At 33.7% G+C, this 20,567-nt stretch overlaps 1 protein-coding gene across 1 annotated transcript in view; it reads right to left on the reverse strand.

The window, feature by feature from the left end:
• LOC148955371 (uncharacterized) overlaps nucleotides 1–19,462 on the reverse strand; it is a 109,033-nt gene extending 89,571 nt beyond the window's left edge. Inside the window, exon 1 of the mRNA XM_089107177.1 lies at nucleotides 19,189–19,462. Within this exon, the coding sequence (XP_088963303.1) occupies nucleotides 19,189–19,342 (154 nt within the window). The 5' untranslated portion in view covers nucleotides 19,343–19,462. The remainder of the gene's footprint in view (nucleotides 1–19,188) is intronic.
• Between the last annotated feature and the right edge of the window lie 1,105 nt (nucleotides 19,463–20,567).

Here is a 20,567-nt window from a genome sequence, read left to right on the forward strand (position 1 = left end):
GTATAATACACAAGTGGCGTTTGAACAGTGTTGTCAGTTTAAAATAAAGTCTAACGTTATAGTATACTAAAAAGTTGATAATAAGAGAGATGTAGATGGCAAGAAAATAATTTTAATAATGAAATTCAGAACAAACCGTAGAAATCCTTGCAAATCAAGTAGTAAGGTGTATGTGAGTACGAACCATCAAGGATCATAAGCACCAATGACCCTAACCAGCAGAGACAGCAACCCCCCCCAAGGTCCCCTATCCCTAAACTCGAAGGGCGCCCCCTCCCCTCCAACTTTTTGGCCCCCTCCCCCCATTTTTTTTGGAATTATTTTTGAATTTTTTTGAATTTTTTTTTAATTTTTTTTTATTATTTTTTTAATATTATATATTTTTTCAAATTTTTTTTACATGTCTTAGAATGAGATGAAACATACTTAAAAAAAAACAAAAAAATCATAGTTACATTCTATTGATTTTTCAAAGTTCATTTTGGATTTCTTTCAATGAAATACAAGAATTGGAAATTTTTAGTAGTTTTTTATAGTGGTTTACCATGTCACAATTAAATTCTCTTGATTTTTCAAAATTAATTTTGGATTTCTTCCTGTGAAATGCAAGAATTAGAGTATTTCAGTGGTGTTTTCTTGGGCTCTACCTTATCACAGTTACCTTCTCTTTATTTTTCATAGTTAGTTTTTGATATCTTTCATAAAAATACAATAGTTGTAATATTTCAGTAGTGTTTTGTTATGGTTTACATTGTCACAGTTACATTCTATTGATTTTTCAAAGTTCATTTTTGAATTTCTTTCGTTGAAATGCGAGAGTTCAAATATTTCAGTAGTGTTTTGTTATGGTTTATCTTGTCACCGTATTTGACAAAGGATGCTGATAAAAAAATTTATTCACTCTGACACTTATATTTTATCAATTTTATTCGATGTATCTGGAAAAGGATGTTGTTAAAAAAAATTAGTCACTCTGATACTTAGACTTTGTCAATTTTATCCGACATATCCGACAAAGGATGTTGATAATGAATTTATTCACTCTGATACTTAAATTTTGTCAATTTTATCCGATGTATCTGGCAAAGGATGTTGATAAAAAAGTTTATTCACTCTAACATTTAGAATTTGTCATTTTTATCTATGTATCTGAGAAAAGAATTTTGATATAGAATATAGTCACTCTGATACTTAGATTTTGTCAATTTTATCCGAAATATCCAATAGAGGATGTTGTTAAAGCATTTATTCATTCTGTCATGTCATTTTCATACTTAGATTTTGTCAATTATATTTGGTGTATCTGACATAGTTATTGGTATAAAAAAATTTATTCACTCTGATACTTATATTTTTTCAATTTCATTCGATATATTCGAGAAGGCGTTGTTTATATAGAGTTTAGCCACTCTAATACTTAGAATTTGTCAATTTTATAGGACATATCCGATAAAGGATGTTGTTAAAGGATTTATTTGTTCTGAAAATTAGATTTTGTCAATTTTATTTCATGTATCTGACAAAGGATGTTAATAAAAAAAAATATTCAATCTAACACTTAGATTCTGTCAATTTTATCCGAGGTATCTGACTAAAGATGTTGATAAAAAATTTATTGACTCTAACACTTAGATTTTGTCAACTTTTTCCTATGTGTTCGAGAAATGGATGTTGATATAGAATTTAATTACTCTTATACTTAGATTTTGTGAAATTGCTGTATTGTCTGTCTAGGAAGCGTCATCAATCGATAATGAATGTTAATAAAGAATTTGTTCAATTCTTTTCATAATTTCCTGAATTAAATTTCTGTATTGTGTATCCAAGAGGTGAATTCAAGAAAGAGTTTGTTACTTACTTACTTTTTTACTTACTTACAATTGTTTTCATAATTACATATCCAACAGCGGATGTTGATAAAGAATTTATTCATTCTGATAGTATTTTTGGGTTTTTTGCAAGGCATTCGTACTATACCTTAAACGCATTCAGATATTTCCTTGATAAAAAAATTTTGCCCGACATATCCGACAAACTCATGCATTTCAACGAAAGAAATCCAAAATGAACTTTGAAAAATCAATAGAATGTAACTGTGACAAGGTAAATACGACAAAACACTACTGACATATTCCAACTCTTCCATTTCAACGAAAGAAATTCAAAAATGAACTATGAAAAATCAATAGAATGTAACTGTGACAATGTAAACCATAACAAAACACTACTGAAATATTCAAACTCTTGCATTTCAACGAAAGAAATCCAAAATGAACTTTGAAAAATCAAGAGAATGTAACTGTGACAATGTGAACCATGACAAAACACTACCGAAATATTCCAACTCTTGCATTCCAATGAAAGAAATCCAAAATGAACTTTTAAAAATCAAGAGAATGTAACTTTGAAAATGTAAACCACAACAAAACACTACTGAATTATTCCAACTCATGCATTTAATCGAAAGAAATCCAAAATTAACTTGGAAAAATCAAGAGAATGTAATTGTGACAAGGTAAACCGTAACGAAACACTACTGAAATATTCCAACTCTCGCATTTGAACGAAATAAATCCAAAAATTAGCTTTGAAAAATCAATAGTATGTAACTGTGACAATGTAAACCATAGCAAAACACTACTGAAATATTCCAACTCTTGCATTTCAACGAAAGAAATCCAAAATGAACTTTGAAAAATCATGAGGATGTAACTGTGACAAGGTAAACCATAACAAAACACTACTGAAATATTCCTACTCTTGCATTTCAATGTAATAAATCCAAAATGAAATTTGAAAATTCAAGAAAATGTAAGTGTGACAAGTTAAACCACGACATAACACTACTGAAATAATCCAACTCTTGCATTTCAACGAAATAAATCCAAAAAGAACTTTGAAAAATCATGAGAATGTAAGTGTGACAAGGTAAACCACGACAAAACACTACTGAAATATTCAAACTCTTGCATTTCAACGAAATAAAATCCAAAATGAACTTTGAAAAATCAAGAGAATGTAACTGTGAAAAGTTAAACCATAACAAAACACTACTGAAATATTCCAATTCTTGTATTTCAACGAAAGAAATCCAAAATGAACTTTGAAAAATCAAGAGAATGTAACTGTGACAAGGTAAACCATGACAAAACACTACTGAAATGTTCCAACTCTTGCATTTCAATGAAAGAAATACAAAATTAACATTCAAAAATCAAGAGAATGTAAGTGTGAAAAGGTAAACCACGAAAAAACACTACTGAATTATTCCAACTCTTGCATTAAAATGAAAGAAATCCAAAATGACCTTTGAAAAATCAAGAGAATGTAATTGTGATAAGGTAAAATATAGCAAAAAACTACTGAAATATTCCAACTCTCACATTTCAACGAACGAAATTTAAAACTGAACTTTGAAAAATCAATAGAATGTAACTGTGACAATGTAAACCATAACAAAACACTACTGAAATATTCAAACTCTTGTATTTAAACGAAAGAAATCCAAAATGAACTTTGAAAAATCCTGAGAATGTAACTGTGACAAGGTATACCATAAGAAACACTACTGAAATATTCCAACTCTTGCATTTCAATGAAAGAAATCCAAAATAAACTTTGAAAAATGAAGAGAATGTAACTTTGTCAATATAAACCCCGACAAAACGCCACTGATAAAGTCAAACCTTTGTTTCTCAAGAAAATAAATAAAAAAGGAACTAAGTAAAATCATGAGAATTTAGGTTTGACAATGTAAACCACAAGAAAACAGTAATGAAAAATTCTAACTCTTGTATTTCAACGAAAAAAAACCCAAATGAACTTTGAAAAATCAATAGAATGTAACTATGATTTTTTTGTTTTGTTTTAAGTATGTTTCATCTCATTCGAAGACATGTAAAAAAAAAGCTGAAAAAATATATCATGTTAAAAAAAATAAAAAAAAAATTAAAAAAAAAAAATCCAAAAATGGGGGGAGGGGGCCAAAAAGTTGGAGGGGAGGGGGCGCCCTTCGAGTTTGGGGATAGGGTACCTTTGGGGGGGGGTGATGTCTCTGCTGGTTAGGCTCATTGGTTCTTATGAACCTTGATGGTTCGGACTCAAATACACCTTACTACTTGATTTGCAAGGATTTCTAAGGTTTTTTCTGAATTTCATTATTAAAATTATTTTCTTGCCATCTACATCTCTCTTAGTATCAACTTTTTAGTATACTATAACGTTAGACTTTATTTTAAACTGACAACACTGTCCAAACGCCACTTGTGTATTTTATAGAACACATCAAAGAAGTAAAGCTATGCATTATTAAAATTCTTTTCTTGCCAGTTACATTTCTCTTAGTATCAACTTTTAGTATATTATCACGTTAAACCCTATTTTAAGCTGACACCACTGTTCAAACACCATTGAGGTTACCTTAACTGCTAATCACTTTAACCCTTTTTCTCCATCGTTAAACAATTCAATTTACAAATGTTATTTAACTCTGTTTTTTCCCTAATCTTCAAATAAGGTTATTCGGATTGTCCAATTCGTCAAGCCCTTATCCTTTTGTGGAAATAACAATAAAAAAATTCTAATACTAGCGTCCATGTAAACGTAGAAATAAAACACACTCGTGTAACAAGCCAGACTTCAGGAACCAGTGAGGACTTCCCACTCGTACTGCTCTGGAAAGGTTCCAAGGAACGTAATCCACCCAAATAGCACAGGAAGGAACATAAGGCAAGGAAATCCATAAGTACATGCTCTGGAAAGGTGCCAAGGAAGGTAAACCAAGCAAATAGCACAGGAAGGAACTTAGTCCTATAGAATAGCATGGGAAGGAACGTAGTCCTATAGAAGTATAAGGTACTACTCTACTAACATTCTACTTTCTATCTCAGTAGGTTAGTTTTTAATGTCTATGTAGTTGACTGGAGCCTGCAGGAATAATATTGGAACTGCTTCAATTCCGTAACTATAAAAAAAACTCAGATACAAAAAAGTACTTCCGATTTTAAAACCGCATATCCCTCGGCGACTGCAAGATAAGTAACTGAGTTATTGCACTTTATTAAATGGGTGAATCAAGCAAGCATTAAAAAAAGATGGAAATAGAATTGAATTAAAGTGTGAAATAGAAAATTAAACAAGCAGACGCTATTGCAGATAAAAGGATAATGCTTTGTCACACTTCCATCAACTCTGAATGCAAATGCTAAATTATAATTTCCCCTTTTCTGAAACACACTTTATTGCTCACACTTTTCACAGATGCATATGGGATCTGTTTTGGATAGAAGGTCGGAAAGGAATTGCATACCTTAACAAAAAAAGAGGAGGGTAAAACAAAAACAGAAATTTATTTTTTTCGTTCTAAGTAAGTTAGTCATGCAGGTGCATTTGTTGCTGTTTTCCCCATGAATGGTTATATAAATCCAGTGGTTATAGAATATTGAGAGGGGGCGTATGCGAGCGGAAATTCAAACTTTTACTGCCCTTTTTAAGAAGCAAAGAAATTGCCTAACAGGAAAGTGCCGACTTCTCCCAATTCATGATGCCAAAAAATATTAGCCGAGATAGGGCCAAATTGCTATCGGGCGAAAATTATGAGATAGTCGATCCATTTAGCGCCATTGAAAACCTGTATACGTAGCCAAACAGTGTCAAAAGCCATACTGTAATGTGGTGATGCATTAGTCCTTAAACGTACGTATACACTATCCAAATAAATTATTCTTTCTTAGATACAGAACTGCTACCAGTTATGCAGTACTGCATAGATATACACCAACTGTTGGGGAGGGAAAAAGGCAATTGGATCTTGTTGCTGGGGGAGAGGTTGCCCTAGAACTCAAAGCACATTTTTGCGACCCAATTTTTTTATTAAAATTAGAGGCTTTTTAGGTGCCTGTGGAAGCAAAGGTTGCCTCTTAATGTCCATTCACTTGGAAGAACATATTCGTAGAATACATGGAACATGGATACCATAGAAGAATAGATCTGCGCTTATTGTAAAAAATTTTTGTGGGAAATAACAAGTAGTTTTCTGGTAAATCCCCCCCCCCCAATTGAAAATTCCTCCTTCAGAAAATTTCACCATGAAGAATTTCTACCGCAGAAAAACCTCTAGTCCCCCCCCCCTCTCCACAGCAAAATCCCCAAGAGAATTCCAACCCTGCTGAAAAAAAAATCCTCGGACAATGCCCCAGAACATCTCCAAATGTAAAATTAAGTCACGAAAGAGAAATTAAGATAAATGAAACAAATTTCGTATATGAATTCTAGGAAAATCCCCCCCCCTTGCAAAATTTCACCTGGAAGGCTCGTAAAAATGTCTATATACTTCCCAATAACAGATAGATTATTTTATGTCAACAATGGCCAAATTTCGTAACTTCCAGCCCTTTCCCCGGGGGCTGTGGGGGGTCATGTCATCCCCAAAGAAATATATATTAGATGCTTCAACTATGTTGAACAAAATGGTTACCTCAAGATTTCGATCAGACCACTTTAGGAAATAAATAGGCGTGGGAGGGGGCTAGTTACCCTCCAGTCTTTTTCGTTAGTTAAAAAGAACACTAAAACTTTAAATTTGTATTCAAATGAACCCTTCCCTGATGTTCTAGGGCTATTGATTCGGTACAATTATTCATGGGACGAACAAAAAATTAAAAATAAAGAAATAAAATAAACACGCATCCGTGATATTTCTTTTGGTAAAAAATACAAAAATTCAACACATTTTTGCAGATGGGAGCTGGAAACCTCTACAGTAAGGTTCCCTTGTACGCCGAATCTGATGGTGTGATTTTGAATATGATTCCTTTACTTTTAGTGGATGTCCCACTCCACTTTTTCGAAAATGAGGCAATTTTTATAAGGCTCGTAGCTTTATAAGTGTAAAATTCAACTTCATTAATCTTATATATTTAGAATCAGCATAAAAATTCAGTTGTTTTGATGTATACTTTTCTGTTTTCAGAGTTTCGGTTACTATTTCGCCTGGTCGCTCCGTACTTACAGTTTGTGTGGTGAAGCCTTCTAATTAAGTCAATTTGGTATTTAGTAAAAATGTTAAGACGCAAACACAAAAGTTTAGAAATGCAACTTTTTATTAAGATAAAGAACATATCCTGGCAAGTTTCTGCTTAACAGAATGTGAAAATGCTTTGTGCTGGAAAAATATATGAAAATTTAAAAACCAAAAATTGTTATTTGTAATTTATCCAAGGCATTTCTAATCCCCGAAAAATAAACGGTATATCAACCACATCACCCAGATAAATTAAATAATTAATGGGAATTAAATTTAAACTCAAATAATTTATAAACGTTTCAAATATAACTTTAAATCTAATTTAAGCAGAACCACTAACATAATTCTTAAGCCACTGGGGGTCAAGCAAAAACAAAAGATGCATATGAGAATGAGGGTAAAACGAGAATTTTCCAGTCTTAGAAACAGAGAAAAAGAGAAATGAGGATAAATTTCAAAATTGATGTCCTTGGAACAAAAAAAGGACAGGGCATATATTTGATCATAAAGCAACTCTTCTTTAAATGGGGAGTATTGTGGTGAAGCCTTCTTATTAAGTCAATTTGGAATTTAGTAAAAATATTAAGACGCAAATACAACAATTTACGAATGCCACTTTTTATTAAACTATGGACCACATCCTGCCAAGTCTCTGCTTAACGCGAAATTGAAAGACTACCACTTCCTAGCTAATTGCCTCGGTTGAGTCCAGCAATCTGTGGTTAATATAAATGTAAAAAAGATATAGTTTATGGGAAGGGGTAGACTGATAATAATTTTATGCCCGACTGAGCTCTGGTCCGTTGATTTTATATATATATATATATATATATATATATATATATATATATATATATATATATATATATATATATATATATATATATATATATATATATATATATATATATATATATATATATATATATATATATATATATATATATATATATATATATATATATATATATATATATATATATATATATATATATATATATATCCAAAAAAAAGTATTTTTGAACTTGCAGGTTTCTGGAATTTCCAATCATGCTATGAAAACGAAAGAAAAGAGGAAAAGAGAAGAAAAAGAAGAAAAAAGGAAAACAGACTGTGAAAATCACATTGATTATCTTCCTATAGTAAAAATCGATGCTTGATGCTTGAATCGACACTCCCCCCACAGTTTTCAGGGCATGGGTTATAAGGTATGCCCTGGGGGCATTTCAGTTTTTATTGAAATCTTTGTCATAGAAACTTGAAAAAGTGCTCATTCGATTGGAAATTCAAAGGTCTAGTGCCCTTTTTAATAGTCGAAAGTGATTGGAAGGCAACTAAACCCCCTCTCACGCCCAGCATTTCCCTAAAAACATCCAATCAAAATTTTTAGATTACCATTTTGTTCAGCGTAGTTGATTTCCACATAGAAATCATGTTTTTGAGGAGTACACTCCCACACAGCCCTCAGGGCAAGGATTGTAAGTTATGCCCTGGGGACATATAAGGTTTTTTATAGAACGCGTTGTCGTAGGAACTTGAAAAAAAATTCATTCGATTGGAAATTGAAATGGCTAGTGCCCTTTTTAATAGTCTAGAAATATTCTCAACGATAATATTAGAGATGTTCTTGGTTTTAAACATAATATAATCAATTGTAAAAGTGCTGGAAGCAATAGTGACATGTATCGTGTCATTTCCGCAGAGTATCCACCCGGCTTCTCCTCGGACAGTTGTTTATTTATTTACGCATCCTTTTTCGAGAGATCAAGAGTTGCTAATGACACTGTCCCTCTCTTGCGTGTTCTTGAACGAAAAAACCTCTAATGACCTTATTCAACACTACAATATAAAGCACCTTCAATGTATTCCAGTCAATACTTCGAATTTGGAGCTCTATCAGTTAACATTAAGAAGTGAATTGGGTGATCCTCCAGCAATAACAAAAAGGTTTGGCTGTGATTACATGTCATTGTCGACCCATTCAGTGAGATTGCTAATAGAACTCATTTTGTTTGTCCTGATATTGATTGCAATGTTGCTACTCTTGGGCCACGAATTCTAGATCATAAGATGGACTATTACAGGGGTCGTTTGTCAATGTCTGGTTACTGTCTTGGCAATTGGTTTGCCAAGACCATTAATGATGACGATTGATGATGAAATTCTTGGCGGTATGATTAAGAATTACAAAAAGTTGAAAATAGTCAAATCTATCAAATTGAAAAGGTATTCAAGACTCGAACTCGACAGGATAAGTGACAGTTTCTTGTTCGCTGGTTATTATACAACTATGATTTTAATTCGTGGATACCTGCTGAGGACATTCATAATGTGTAATGATTTCTATCGGACATTCATGTTCAACATCTCCGATCCACTCTACAATGGTTTGAATAAAATGAACGATTTTTGGATAAAACTTTCCCATGCCATTAATTTAAAGGGAAGGTATTAAGCTCCTTTTGTAGATTGTATTCTTAGAAGTACATATGATATCCTAAGAGAAATAGTAAAAATGACATAAAAAATAGACCACATGATTTGCCACTCCTTAACAATCAACAGATTAAAAAGATCAATTCATATGAATATGCCTTTGTCAAATTATCATACAAGGAATTTGGTAGCATGAATGATTTGTGTAGTGCTATCAATAGAAGAATTTCCGCTTGTAAAAATGGTGTCTTTCATTCAACTATTCAATGGAAGAGAGTAAGATCTACATTAGTTTATCCAATGACAATGAAAAGGTTATTCTCAACGATACTCTAAGAGATGTTCTTGGTTTTAATCATAATATAATAAATGGTAAAAGTGCTGGAAACGCTAGTGGCATGGATTGTGTCATTTTCACAGAGTATCCACCCTGATACTCCTCGAAAAGTTGTATATTTCTCTAAGCATCCTTCGTCGAGACATCAAGAGTTGGTAATGCTAATATAATATCCCCCTGCTGCGAGACCAAAAAACCTCTAATGACCTTATTCATCACTACAATATAAAGCACCGTCAATACATTCCTGTGAACACTTCAAATTTGGAGCTCTGTCAGTTAACATTAAGAAGTGCATTGGGTGATCCTCCAGCCATAACTAAAGGTTTGGCTGCGATTACATTTCATTGTCGACTCATTCAGTGAAATAACTAATAAAACTCATTTTGTTTGTCCTGATATTGATTGCTATGTTGCTAATCTTTGACCACGACAGTTGGTTTATAGAATGGACTATTATAGGGGTCGTTTGACAATGTTTGGCCACGGTCTTGGCAATTAGTTTGCCAAGCTGTTGTGCTTTGTCCTACCCCTGGCACAAAAATATATTGCACCGGTTGCCGCAGATTTCTCGTCCTCTGCACTACATGATTGGGGGTCTGGGAAGAATTTTCAAGGAATTGTTCCACAAAATCTTAGATCCAGCGCGTGATCCCTTGGTGACCGATTGAAATCACGACAAAGCGGAAAAGGTTTGAAAAGGGTGCGAAAGACCTCATCACTCATCAGTGTCAACCTTGTTCGGAAACATAAAGCGTCTAAAAAGAAAGGAAAAACATCGAAAAGGGATTTTTTCCATAGACAGTGGCATATCTACCACATAAAGAACCTCATCCTTCAGTCAACTCATCTCTAAGTCTTTTCAACGCAGAAAATGTATATGTCAGTGTAAAACAATGATACTATGAACATTTTTATCCGCAACAACGCTCTATGAAAATGTCCATTTTCAAGTTTATTGCAATGAATATTATTTCATAGATTTGACTTCAAAATTTATATATTTACAAGTCATTATTAAAAATATACAAATGAAAAGCCAAGTGCAGCCGAGGGGTTATCCTATGAAAATTGTGTACTACATAATTAGTTAAGACAAATATGTGTCTACATAAATGGAGAATTGGTGAGCATGAGCAATAATTTTTCAAACTATGCAAGTTATATACATTTCATATTGATGACTCCAATGTCTTATAAGCTCCTGCGTTGTATAGTTATTAGATATGAATATAAAAGAAACACTGACACTAGCAACATCCTTAGAGATGAGACAACTAAAGATTTCCATCTAGTTGGTAAACTAAATCATGAAGTATTTAATATACCTCAATGGCTACCTCCCAATTTAAATATTATATAAAGCTACAACTTCCGCCTTCCAATTTTATTTTACGAAAATTACTGGACGCTGCGCCTGATGTTACAGTCTTTTTCACGTCGGCAATACTTCATATACAAAAACAACAAGTTACAAGTTCTGTTGCCTTGGCAATTGAAAAATTAAGAGCCTCTAGAAATAGTGTAAAATTGCTCGTGCCTCATACAATGAAGAATCAATGCCAAATTGCTATGGGTATGCGTACCTATACCGATTCATCCTTTATCAATGGGGATATTCCATCAAAATTGACATTGACTATTTTTAAAAGTGCTAGTGCCGTTGGATCATGGAAAAATTCTCCGCATAAATTTGAACTGTTTGGACTTTCATCACTTGTATGTAAAGTAAATGGAATTCCACTCTACAATTTATCCTTTGATAAATCCTACAGGGCCTTATATGAATTGACAATGCAATCCCTAGATCGAGATTCAATATTATTTGAAAATGGTATAACCGAAGAAATGTTTGCAAAAACTCGTGGTGTTATTGTATTGGATTTGTCCGGTATTCAAGATATGAGTATTGTCCGAACGGATAATGTGCGTTTACAGTTAGCTTAGCATAGTCATTGGAAGAAAGTATTGCATTAATCTCGCTAAATCAATTTGAAACCTATTGGGAAATTACCCCTGGTGGGAATGTTCTATTAGACTTGGCACCATGAACACGAATAAAATAATCAATGTATTCAGTATGGATCCTTACATGTCTAAATAAAAATCCTGTTGCATAACTTCGGATTTCCTGGGGCATATTAAATATGTTAATAATATCCTTATCATTTTTAATTGCAGTCCATCAACTGTAAAGACGGGGCATTAATTATGAATCTTTGAAACAAGAAAGAATAGAGAATTTTTCGATCCTCTTGGCCTAACGTATACATTCTACACACCCACATTAAAAGTTTCCTTGAGCAAAGTGGAAAATCTATCATTCAAAATCAAAAGCAGGTACAAGATGTATAAACCAAAACTGTGGCTTTCATGCAATATTATATTTTATTTCCGATGTTGCGGACATACTTTCCGTTAATTCCTCCAGATTTTTGACGAGAATCCGTGATTGAACGACTTTCTAGTTGAAAATACTCTTTCCTACCTCTATAATATAAATTTCGGTGCCTAAAGAATGAAATGCTTTAAAAATATATGTAAATTTGTTAATTAATAAAATGTGCATGGACAAAACACTGTGTTCTTTAGATTTCTTCTTCTACTTATAGGTAATCATCAGAACCGATAAGGGGCAGCAGGTCGTCAGGATATAACTTGTATTCATCTTGGCATGCAAAGTCAGGGTCATATTTTCTATAATATATTGTAAATTCATTTTTATTAAATCTCTTTAAGTCAATAATACTATTCTTATTCATATTATAAAATTCACGTGTTTCCACTTACTTATTTGAAGCAATGTCACACATGATATCCTCATATGAAGAATCACTTTCTGTAGCAGCCAAATAAAATTCTGTAGGGTTATAATCAATGTAGCCAGTATCTTCACTGCGATGTCATAAAAACCAGACTCTTTTATTGTTCCAAAAATTGAAGCGTAGACCAGGTTCTTCTTCCCAAAACAATTTTAAGCAGTGACGATACCAGGCTCTTAAAAATGAAACTGAACTCACGTTTAGGGTTTTTTGCAATCATGTCATGGTAAGTATTTTCCCATTGATCACATTTATCATAGTGACAATTGAAATATAAGATACCTTTAGTATGAGAGTCACAAATCTCTTAAAGACAGGAATTACAGTCTTTAATTTGCACAGCGTATCCTTTATGCAATTTACATGGATTGCATAATCTACACTTTTCATTATAGTCATCAGCAAAAGTACAATTCTCACAGGATGACCAGCTTTCCGATGTATACAAGCATAATGGACATGTGTAAAACATTTTTTTTTATGTTGACTGTCTCATTTCCAAAAAGAAACTGACTCACGAACAAGGAATGTTCTTTGTTAACACTTTTCACTTATTGGGTCACTAGAGAAATTGGAGGAGTAACTGAAACTCTGGGTAATCTCCAAACAGATGTGCAATATCATTTTGTTTCGATTCAATTAATATATATATATATATATATTTTTTTTATATATATATATATATATATATATATATATATATATATATATATATATATATATATATATATATATATATATATATATATATATATATATATATATATATATATATATATATATATATATATATATATATATAAATATATGGATTAAATGCCTAAGGGCCACGACACATAAGTTTGAGACAATAGTCCAACGATGGACACTCATTCCTCATTATATTATCATTCATTCCCTTAGAGAAGATTCTCTTCTGCACCGACAATCATTGAAAATTATCATCTAGAATTAACCATTTCTCCAAAGTAACAAGATTTGCTATAATTTTCTGTCTGTCCACTTTATTCATTTTAATCCTGGCACTCCTCTCTCCCCACCAAAAATAAACTGACTCACGATCAACAAAATGTCTTCTAGGCGGAGTGACATCACAAAACTTGTTTAGACATGATTTATTACAAAATTGACGTCAAAGTTTTTAATACAGATAAAATAATGGAACACCTGAGTGTCTTCCAGAATAGAGGTCTAGACACTTATATGGGAGGATAGAAAGACAATATCCCAAAAATGAAGGTTGCTAGGGGAAACACGAGAATCCTGGGTATCTTCCAGAATAGAGGTCTAGACAACTATATGGGAGGATAGAAAGACAATATACCAAAAATGGCGGTTGCTAAGAAGAAATAGTTGCAAAACACCCATGATATTTTTCTACGGATGCGCTTGGAAGCCTATCAGGGATGGGAATCATGCCAGGGATTCCGTGACGTCAGAGGGCTGTCGTCGGAATCCCATGTTAATTTCCTAGGGATGACTTTATAATCCTATACTACTTAAACCGCTTGGATGTGTCGTGTTCCCTTTAATAGAACCTGTGAACGCATTGCACATGGGGCTAGTAGCTCCATTTATTACTACTTGTTAAGTATCCCGACCACGTTCCGATTAATCACATTGCGTCATTACATAGCATCCAAAAACACCTGGGAATATTTCCAGGGCATTTCATGGAAATCTTGCCTAGGATGCCGTGACGTCAGGGGGCTCTCGTTGGAATCCCATATTAATTTCCTAGGGGTTTCATCGAAAGCAGAGTGGTGACACTACTCACAAAACAATGTAGGAATTCTGTTACTGTAAAATTAAACCTTTTAAGAACACTTTTAACACTAAAAGTAAAGCATTTTTAGATTGTTGCTTTATTTATTTATTTCGTTCAATTTTGCAGCACTTCTGCACAATGAGCTCAGTTCAATGATTGACTGTCGTTTCGGTTATGAAAAGGATATTTCATGACTATTTTGAAGAGAAGTTTTAAGCGTCACTACAAACTCGCTTTAGAATTTGTTTCACATCTTAAAATTATCCTTTTTATAAAGAAAAATAACTGGATTTCCAGAGGTCGTACTACGGTTGATATGTTCTTCATTTCGAGTAATACTAGGTGAGACCAAGATGTTAACTGATAAAACAATACGAAATCTGATAAAACAAATGCATCAGGTAACAAATTTTACTTGATAAAACAATACATGTACAAGATTCTTTTTATTTGCCTTACTTTCTCTTTTCAAACTCAATTTTGCATGTGGAGATTTTCCAAGGGAATTGTCCAGGAGAAATTTTCAGCGAATTTGGATTTCATTGACAGAATTTCCACAAAAGGGGAGGATTCCGGAGTGATAGGAAAAATGATTACAAATCAAGTCTTTTTCAAATGAAAATATGCTAAGGAGAATTTTTCAGTCGGAATCGTCCGCAAGAAATTTTACGGAAAGGGGGGGGGGGATAGTCAGCCAGGATGCAATTGTCTGGATAAAGTTTTAAGGGGAGGGTATATTTTACGTGGGAGGTACTTTCCAGGGAGGATTTGCATGTGAGGTGAGGGAATCTCCCCAGGACGGTGACCCAGACTTACCAGCATTATTTTAAAAACGATCAGAAATTAAAAAAAAAAAAGTTTTTTTTTCAACTAAAAAGAAAGAAGCAACATTAAAGCTCAAACAGAACCACAATTATTCGATATATGAAGGGGTTGCCCCATCCTCAATACATTGGCCTTTACGAAAACTTTTTTAAAAGGGCTAAAAACCTTAGCATGAATAGCAAGTTATAAGGGAAGTGAATAACTCCTTCATATACGGAATAACTTCTGCCCGTTTTGAGTTAAAATAACTTAATAATGCTCCTTATGTTCAGTTCAAAAAAACTTGCTTTTTCATTTAATTCATAGAAAATGAACGATTCTTATTGGTCGTCTATTTACTAGCATTAGCAACGAATACTTAGTTTTCATAATTATGCAACAGCTTTTAGGGGAGGACTTGTTATTGGAGAAAATACGCAAAACCTTAAAACACGCCTTAAGACCCAAATTTTAAAACTTTTCTTGAAAAGTCCTTTCCACCCCACTGACTCTGAAATGGATTCAAGGGAGACTTATTTTTGTAAATAATTATTACGTAGGTCTTTCAGGGGCAGCACTCTAGAGCTGCAAAGGTAAAGAGCCATATGCCTTCAATATATTTTATACTAGCAGTTTATTATGCAAGGGCTGTACGGAGAAGCTTTAGAGGAGAGGCTCACTCAAATAAAACTTTGAAACCATCCCCTTTTTAAGAGTTGCAACTAATTGGATGGGAACCGTCACATTTCCTGTGCCTAAGGCCGTATCCATGGAGGGGTGTTTGAACCGCCACCCCATCTCCCCTGAAATGTTTGTCCAACTCATAGAAAACGTAACAAAAATGAATATAAAAAAATTTCTGATGCGTTATTGAAGTTTCTTTGTAACCCCTCCCCCGGAAAAGCTCTTTTGTGACCCCTCCCCCCACCGAAAAAAATTCCTGGATACGGCCCTGCCTGTGCCCTCTTATTACCCGAAACTCCGTCAGACTTTTTTTCTCTGACCCACGTAAAAATTGTTGCACCATAAATGTCTATGGAACCTATAATCTATTCATTGTTAGGCAGCGAAGTAAATCTAAATACATTATCTGTTTATCGAACCTTGACTTAAGCGGAAAGGGTGAAAGGCTGCGAAGATATGATCACCCATCTGTTTAGAATTTTCGGAACTATGAGGCCCTTTTGGACAAAAATATATTCCCAGTAAAGGAACAATGTAGACCGAAAGAAACCGTGTGCATCCAGATTATCGCAATAGCGTATTTGTATCATCTCAGGAGAAGCTCAAGTGATCAGGTTGATATTTTTAGTGGTGCTGGGGAGCTAAGTGGAACTATAGTCATGATTTGGGAGGAAGGGTGGAGGTAAATTAGAATAGATTAAATTAAGTAATTTTCGTCTCTTAGAATTAGTTCGTCCGAAAGAGCCGGAAATTTTGTTGAAAGCTTTAAATTTATACCCACAGGCTATTGGGTCAAGAATCATACGCCCAAGACAAAAGTTGTTTTGCCCGCCCATAATCGTCTTTTCCCCGATCAGATGGGACTACTTTCAATAATTTTGTTCAGCTCTCGGTTACTTGATCTTAAACCTCTGATTGACGATTTTATGCAATGGTGTGTTTTTCATTTTGATCCGCCCTCATTTTCAAGGTATATCAACTCTTTCTCAAAACTAACTCTGGAAATCCTGTTCTCGTAATTTATTTTTACTGTCAAGGTGAAAAAGCTGTTGTTATTAACTGTATCAAATTGAATGCTTTTTGCCAGTTTTCAATTTTTTTTTTTTTTTTCAAAACATATGTAGATGTAAGTGTTCAATTTCAAATGAGCTCATAAGCAGCTATCTACAGTGCTCCAGCGCACTGCTAGTGCTGGAAAAATAAAAAAAAGTATTTCAGTATTTCATGCTCAGTTTTGAAATTCCCCAAAAATTATTTTCGTGATGGATTTTTATTGCTAAGTATAAATGAAATTTATTATTCTTAAATTAAATTTAAATTGATTTTTTTTCATTAGGCTTTTTTTCAATAGGTAATTTTTAGTTTCACTTACTAAGGATTGGGAGAAGAAGTATCCAAGAATGCAGATTGTATATTTCGTTTTAAGGGTTTTTCGACCATCTTGACGGTACGAATTTTCTGTTTCCCTGCCCTAATTCACCAAAAATGACATAAAAAGGTCCCATTTTGGTACCATACGGCACATTACGCATGACGTTAAGAAGATGAATTTATGAGAGCCTGTAGACAGGGGCTTAGCGCCAGCATTTTATTCGACGGGGGGGGGAATAGGGGTCCACATCCCGAGAGTTCAGGGACTTGGGCAATATAAAAAAATATCCAAATCATTGGCAGAGGTGTAATTTGCTATGTGCACGGGGGGAGGGGGTAGTACCCCTCCCAGACCTCGGTTTACCCCCCCCCCACCATCAACCTCAGTTTGACCCTCCCCCCCAACCTAATTTCGCCCCCCCTAGCTGAAATTTAGTTTCTTCCAAAGTCTTGTCAAGACTAAGATAAACATACATAATTGAAGCATCAATGGAAGCAGATCAGTTTTTTTAGTACATATTTACCTTTATAGTAATATAAAGTACTTTTATAGTACTACGCACTACTTTTTGGTACCAAATAGATTTTTTAGTTTTTGCTGCCATTTTCAGTTTATTTTGTAAAATTTGTTCCAACTTTGCTCTTCGCCCACCTTCCGCATTTTGACGAAATCACGCCATTTATCATTGGGAGGCCAACTACCGTCTCGCCCCCCCCCCCCAATGACGTCACTGCCTGTAGATATAAGCATAAACTTTCAATTTAGCCCTTAAATAGCTCGTCCCGATGTTATAGTACCCTGCTAGCGCCAGAGAGATAAGAGACACATCAATGATATATAGGCTACAGTATGACTTTCACATGCTTTCGAAATAGCAGACTGAAAACCTCCAGTCAATGATTTTCGGCCCTGGTGATTCCAAAATTTTTAGAAAAAGATACAAACCTGTGTAGACGCATGAGAAAAACCATTTCAGGCAGCGCTACGGAACTAGTAGATATTTTTAGAGTTAGCCTATAGGGAGACAAGTAAGGTCTCATATGAGTAGTAACAATGAATCTCACCACATGACATCAAGAGTGATACTTTTGAGTGCCGTTTGGGAACTGAGAAGTATAGAATACTGATTGGGCCCCTCATAAGAAAGGTACAATTAAAGAGAATTACTAAATGAATTTATGAATATATGAATTTATTTACTTAACTCATCTCAATGCATTGTAGTAAACCCACCAAATAAAACGTTCCCAACGGAAGGCTGAGCCTGTAATGAAACAGATACATCGTAATATTAAACTTAATAGATATACTCAAATAGATATGAACTTGATTGTGTACATAAACTTGGTGTCTTTTTATAGTCGTAGAGAGACGAATAAGGTACCCTATGAAAGCTAGTATTTTTTTTTTTTTTCAACTACTTTTTGTAAATTTGCACTATTACACCAGGTTTGAGTGTTCCGTGGCATGGAAAAGTTTTGTTTTTGATTGCCATTTGTGGAATGATGAGGGTTGAGAAACTGGTTAGTTGCTTTAAAAAAGGTAAAATAAGGGAAAAATAGCTGAATAGGTATGAATTAAATTGCGTATATGTTTGAAGTGCCATGAAAGGCAATGCCGCATGAAAGGCTTGACATGATATTTATCTTATTGACTACCCTTTCGCTGCGTAAATTTTGGTAATAAAATTTTTTGTCTGTGTTATTTGAAGGCATTATGCAACTCAGACTAATCAGAGCAACAAAGCTTAAATCTCATTCAACAACAAAGCACAAGCTTTTCGATTAGACTTGCCAGAGAAACTTCTGAGAAACCTGAAGAAGCTAGACTCGCTAGACTAATGGATAAGGTAGAGAAAACAATTTAATGTTTAGTCCATTGGATATTTGCCTTCGGGCCGCTATAACAAAGAAGGACAAGATGAAGATGAAAGAAACTTACCGCCTATTAAAAATCGACTAAGTGATCTAGAAGTCTCTTTGTTTAAGTTCTCATTAGGTGCAGAATGGATGTCATCATTTGTGTGACCTTTAGATTCGTCTGATAAGTTATCATAGGATCGTCTTCTTTCTCCGCTTCCTCCTTCTACTGTCATATTCTGTTTCACCTTTTTTGTTTCAGTATATAGACTTTTCGACAACGGCTTGAAAAATCGAATTTATTCCACTTGAATCAATGTCATTGCTACAAGATTATCAACAAAATCATTTTTTGGCCCCAATTATTCCCTTGGATATTATTTATTCGTAAGGTGTCTCTGCTGGTATGTATCCACTTGTTATTTGGATATTATAATTCGCTTTATAAATAGTAATCCATATATTTAAGATGTGTTAACTTTAAGCTTCCAATGATTTTGTGCAATACACTATAAGCTTTTAAAGGATAAAAGTCCTTGGAGCCATCTTTTAAATTACGCAACGTTTTATTATGCATTATTGTATGAAACATTTTTAATTTCACTAAGCATAGTATGATTATTGTAGGTTATTACTGCTACTAATAGCAGTAAAGTAATTTTGTAGAAACTAATAAAACCAAAACAAAGAGAACAAAAATAATCAAAAATAGACCAGTGAAAGAATTGAAATAAAAAGTATATTTAAGTGCATCCTGGAGGAAAGGATTTGGGAGGTTGAAGCATCTGTTTTATTGGATAAGAAAAACCGGCTTTTCACTAAACTACTGCCATATTTCAGACTATTATATGGACTCAGATATCATGTAATTCGTACTCCAAATTTTTCTATGGTAAATCCATGTCTGTGTCTATATATTTAATAGTGGTTTCGTAATCAACCCAATCTGTTTGATACATTTTTATATCTTTCTTTCTCCCTGCATTCCTGCCAGTGTAGCCTTGCGGGTACACACAGTAATTTATTTGCGTTTATTTTTTTTAAACTTTTGTTGAATTGTCGTATATTCTAAAACTCTTTTGCGACGTGGCCCCAAAATGTGCCGTCCTGAGTTTAATCGTAGATGACAATTTTTTCTAAGAAGTTACCTTTTGGCCAAATAAGATTAGTTATAATGATATATTTTAATTAATGAACTTGCAAGGTCAGAATAAATAAAGTCCAATAAATGGAGCCAAAAATCCCTTTTTATCGCACGGGGACCAAAGATCGACTGGTCCTAGTTTTCAAGGAATCTTTGATAAACAGGGAAAAGAGATATGCGCTTTAGATATAAGCAATTAAGGGGAAAATCGGACCATTTCACCGTTTCAATTTCCTTAGTGAAAATAGGTGTGCTAGGTATGCGGCAAAAGGAATGTGCTTGATAAGTTCAGGTGGTACTTTATTAATACACATAAA

This window comes from Artemia sp. Qi Xiang Cuo, chromosome 2 (assembly GCF_049724085.1).
Source record: "Artemia sp. Qi Xiang Cuo chromosome 2, ASM4972408v1, whole genome shotgun sequence".
NCBI lineage: Eukaryota > Metazoa > Arthropoda > Branchiopoda > Anostraca > Artemiidae > Artemia > Artemia sp. Qi Xiang Cuo.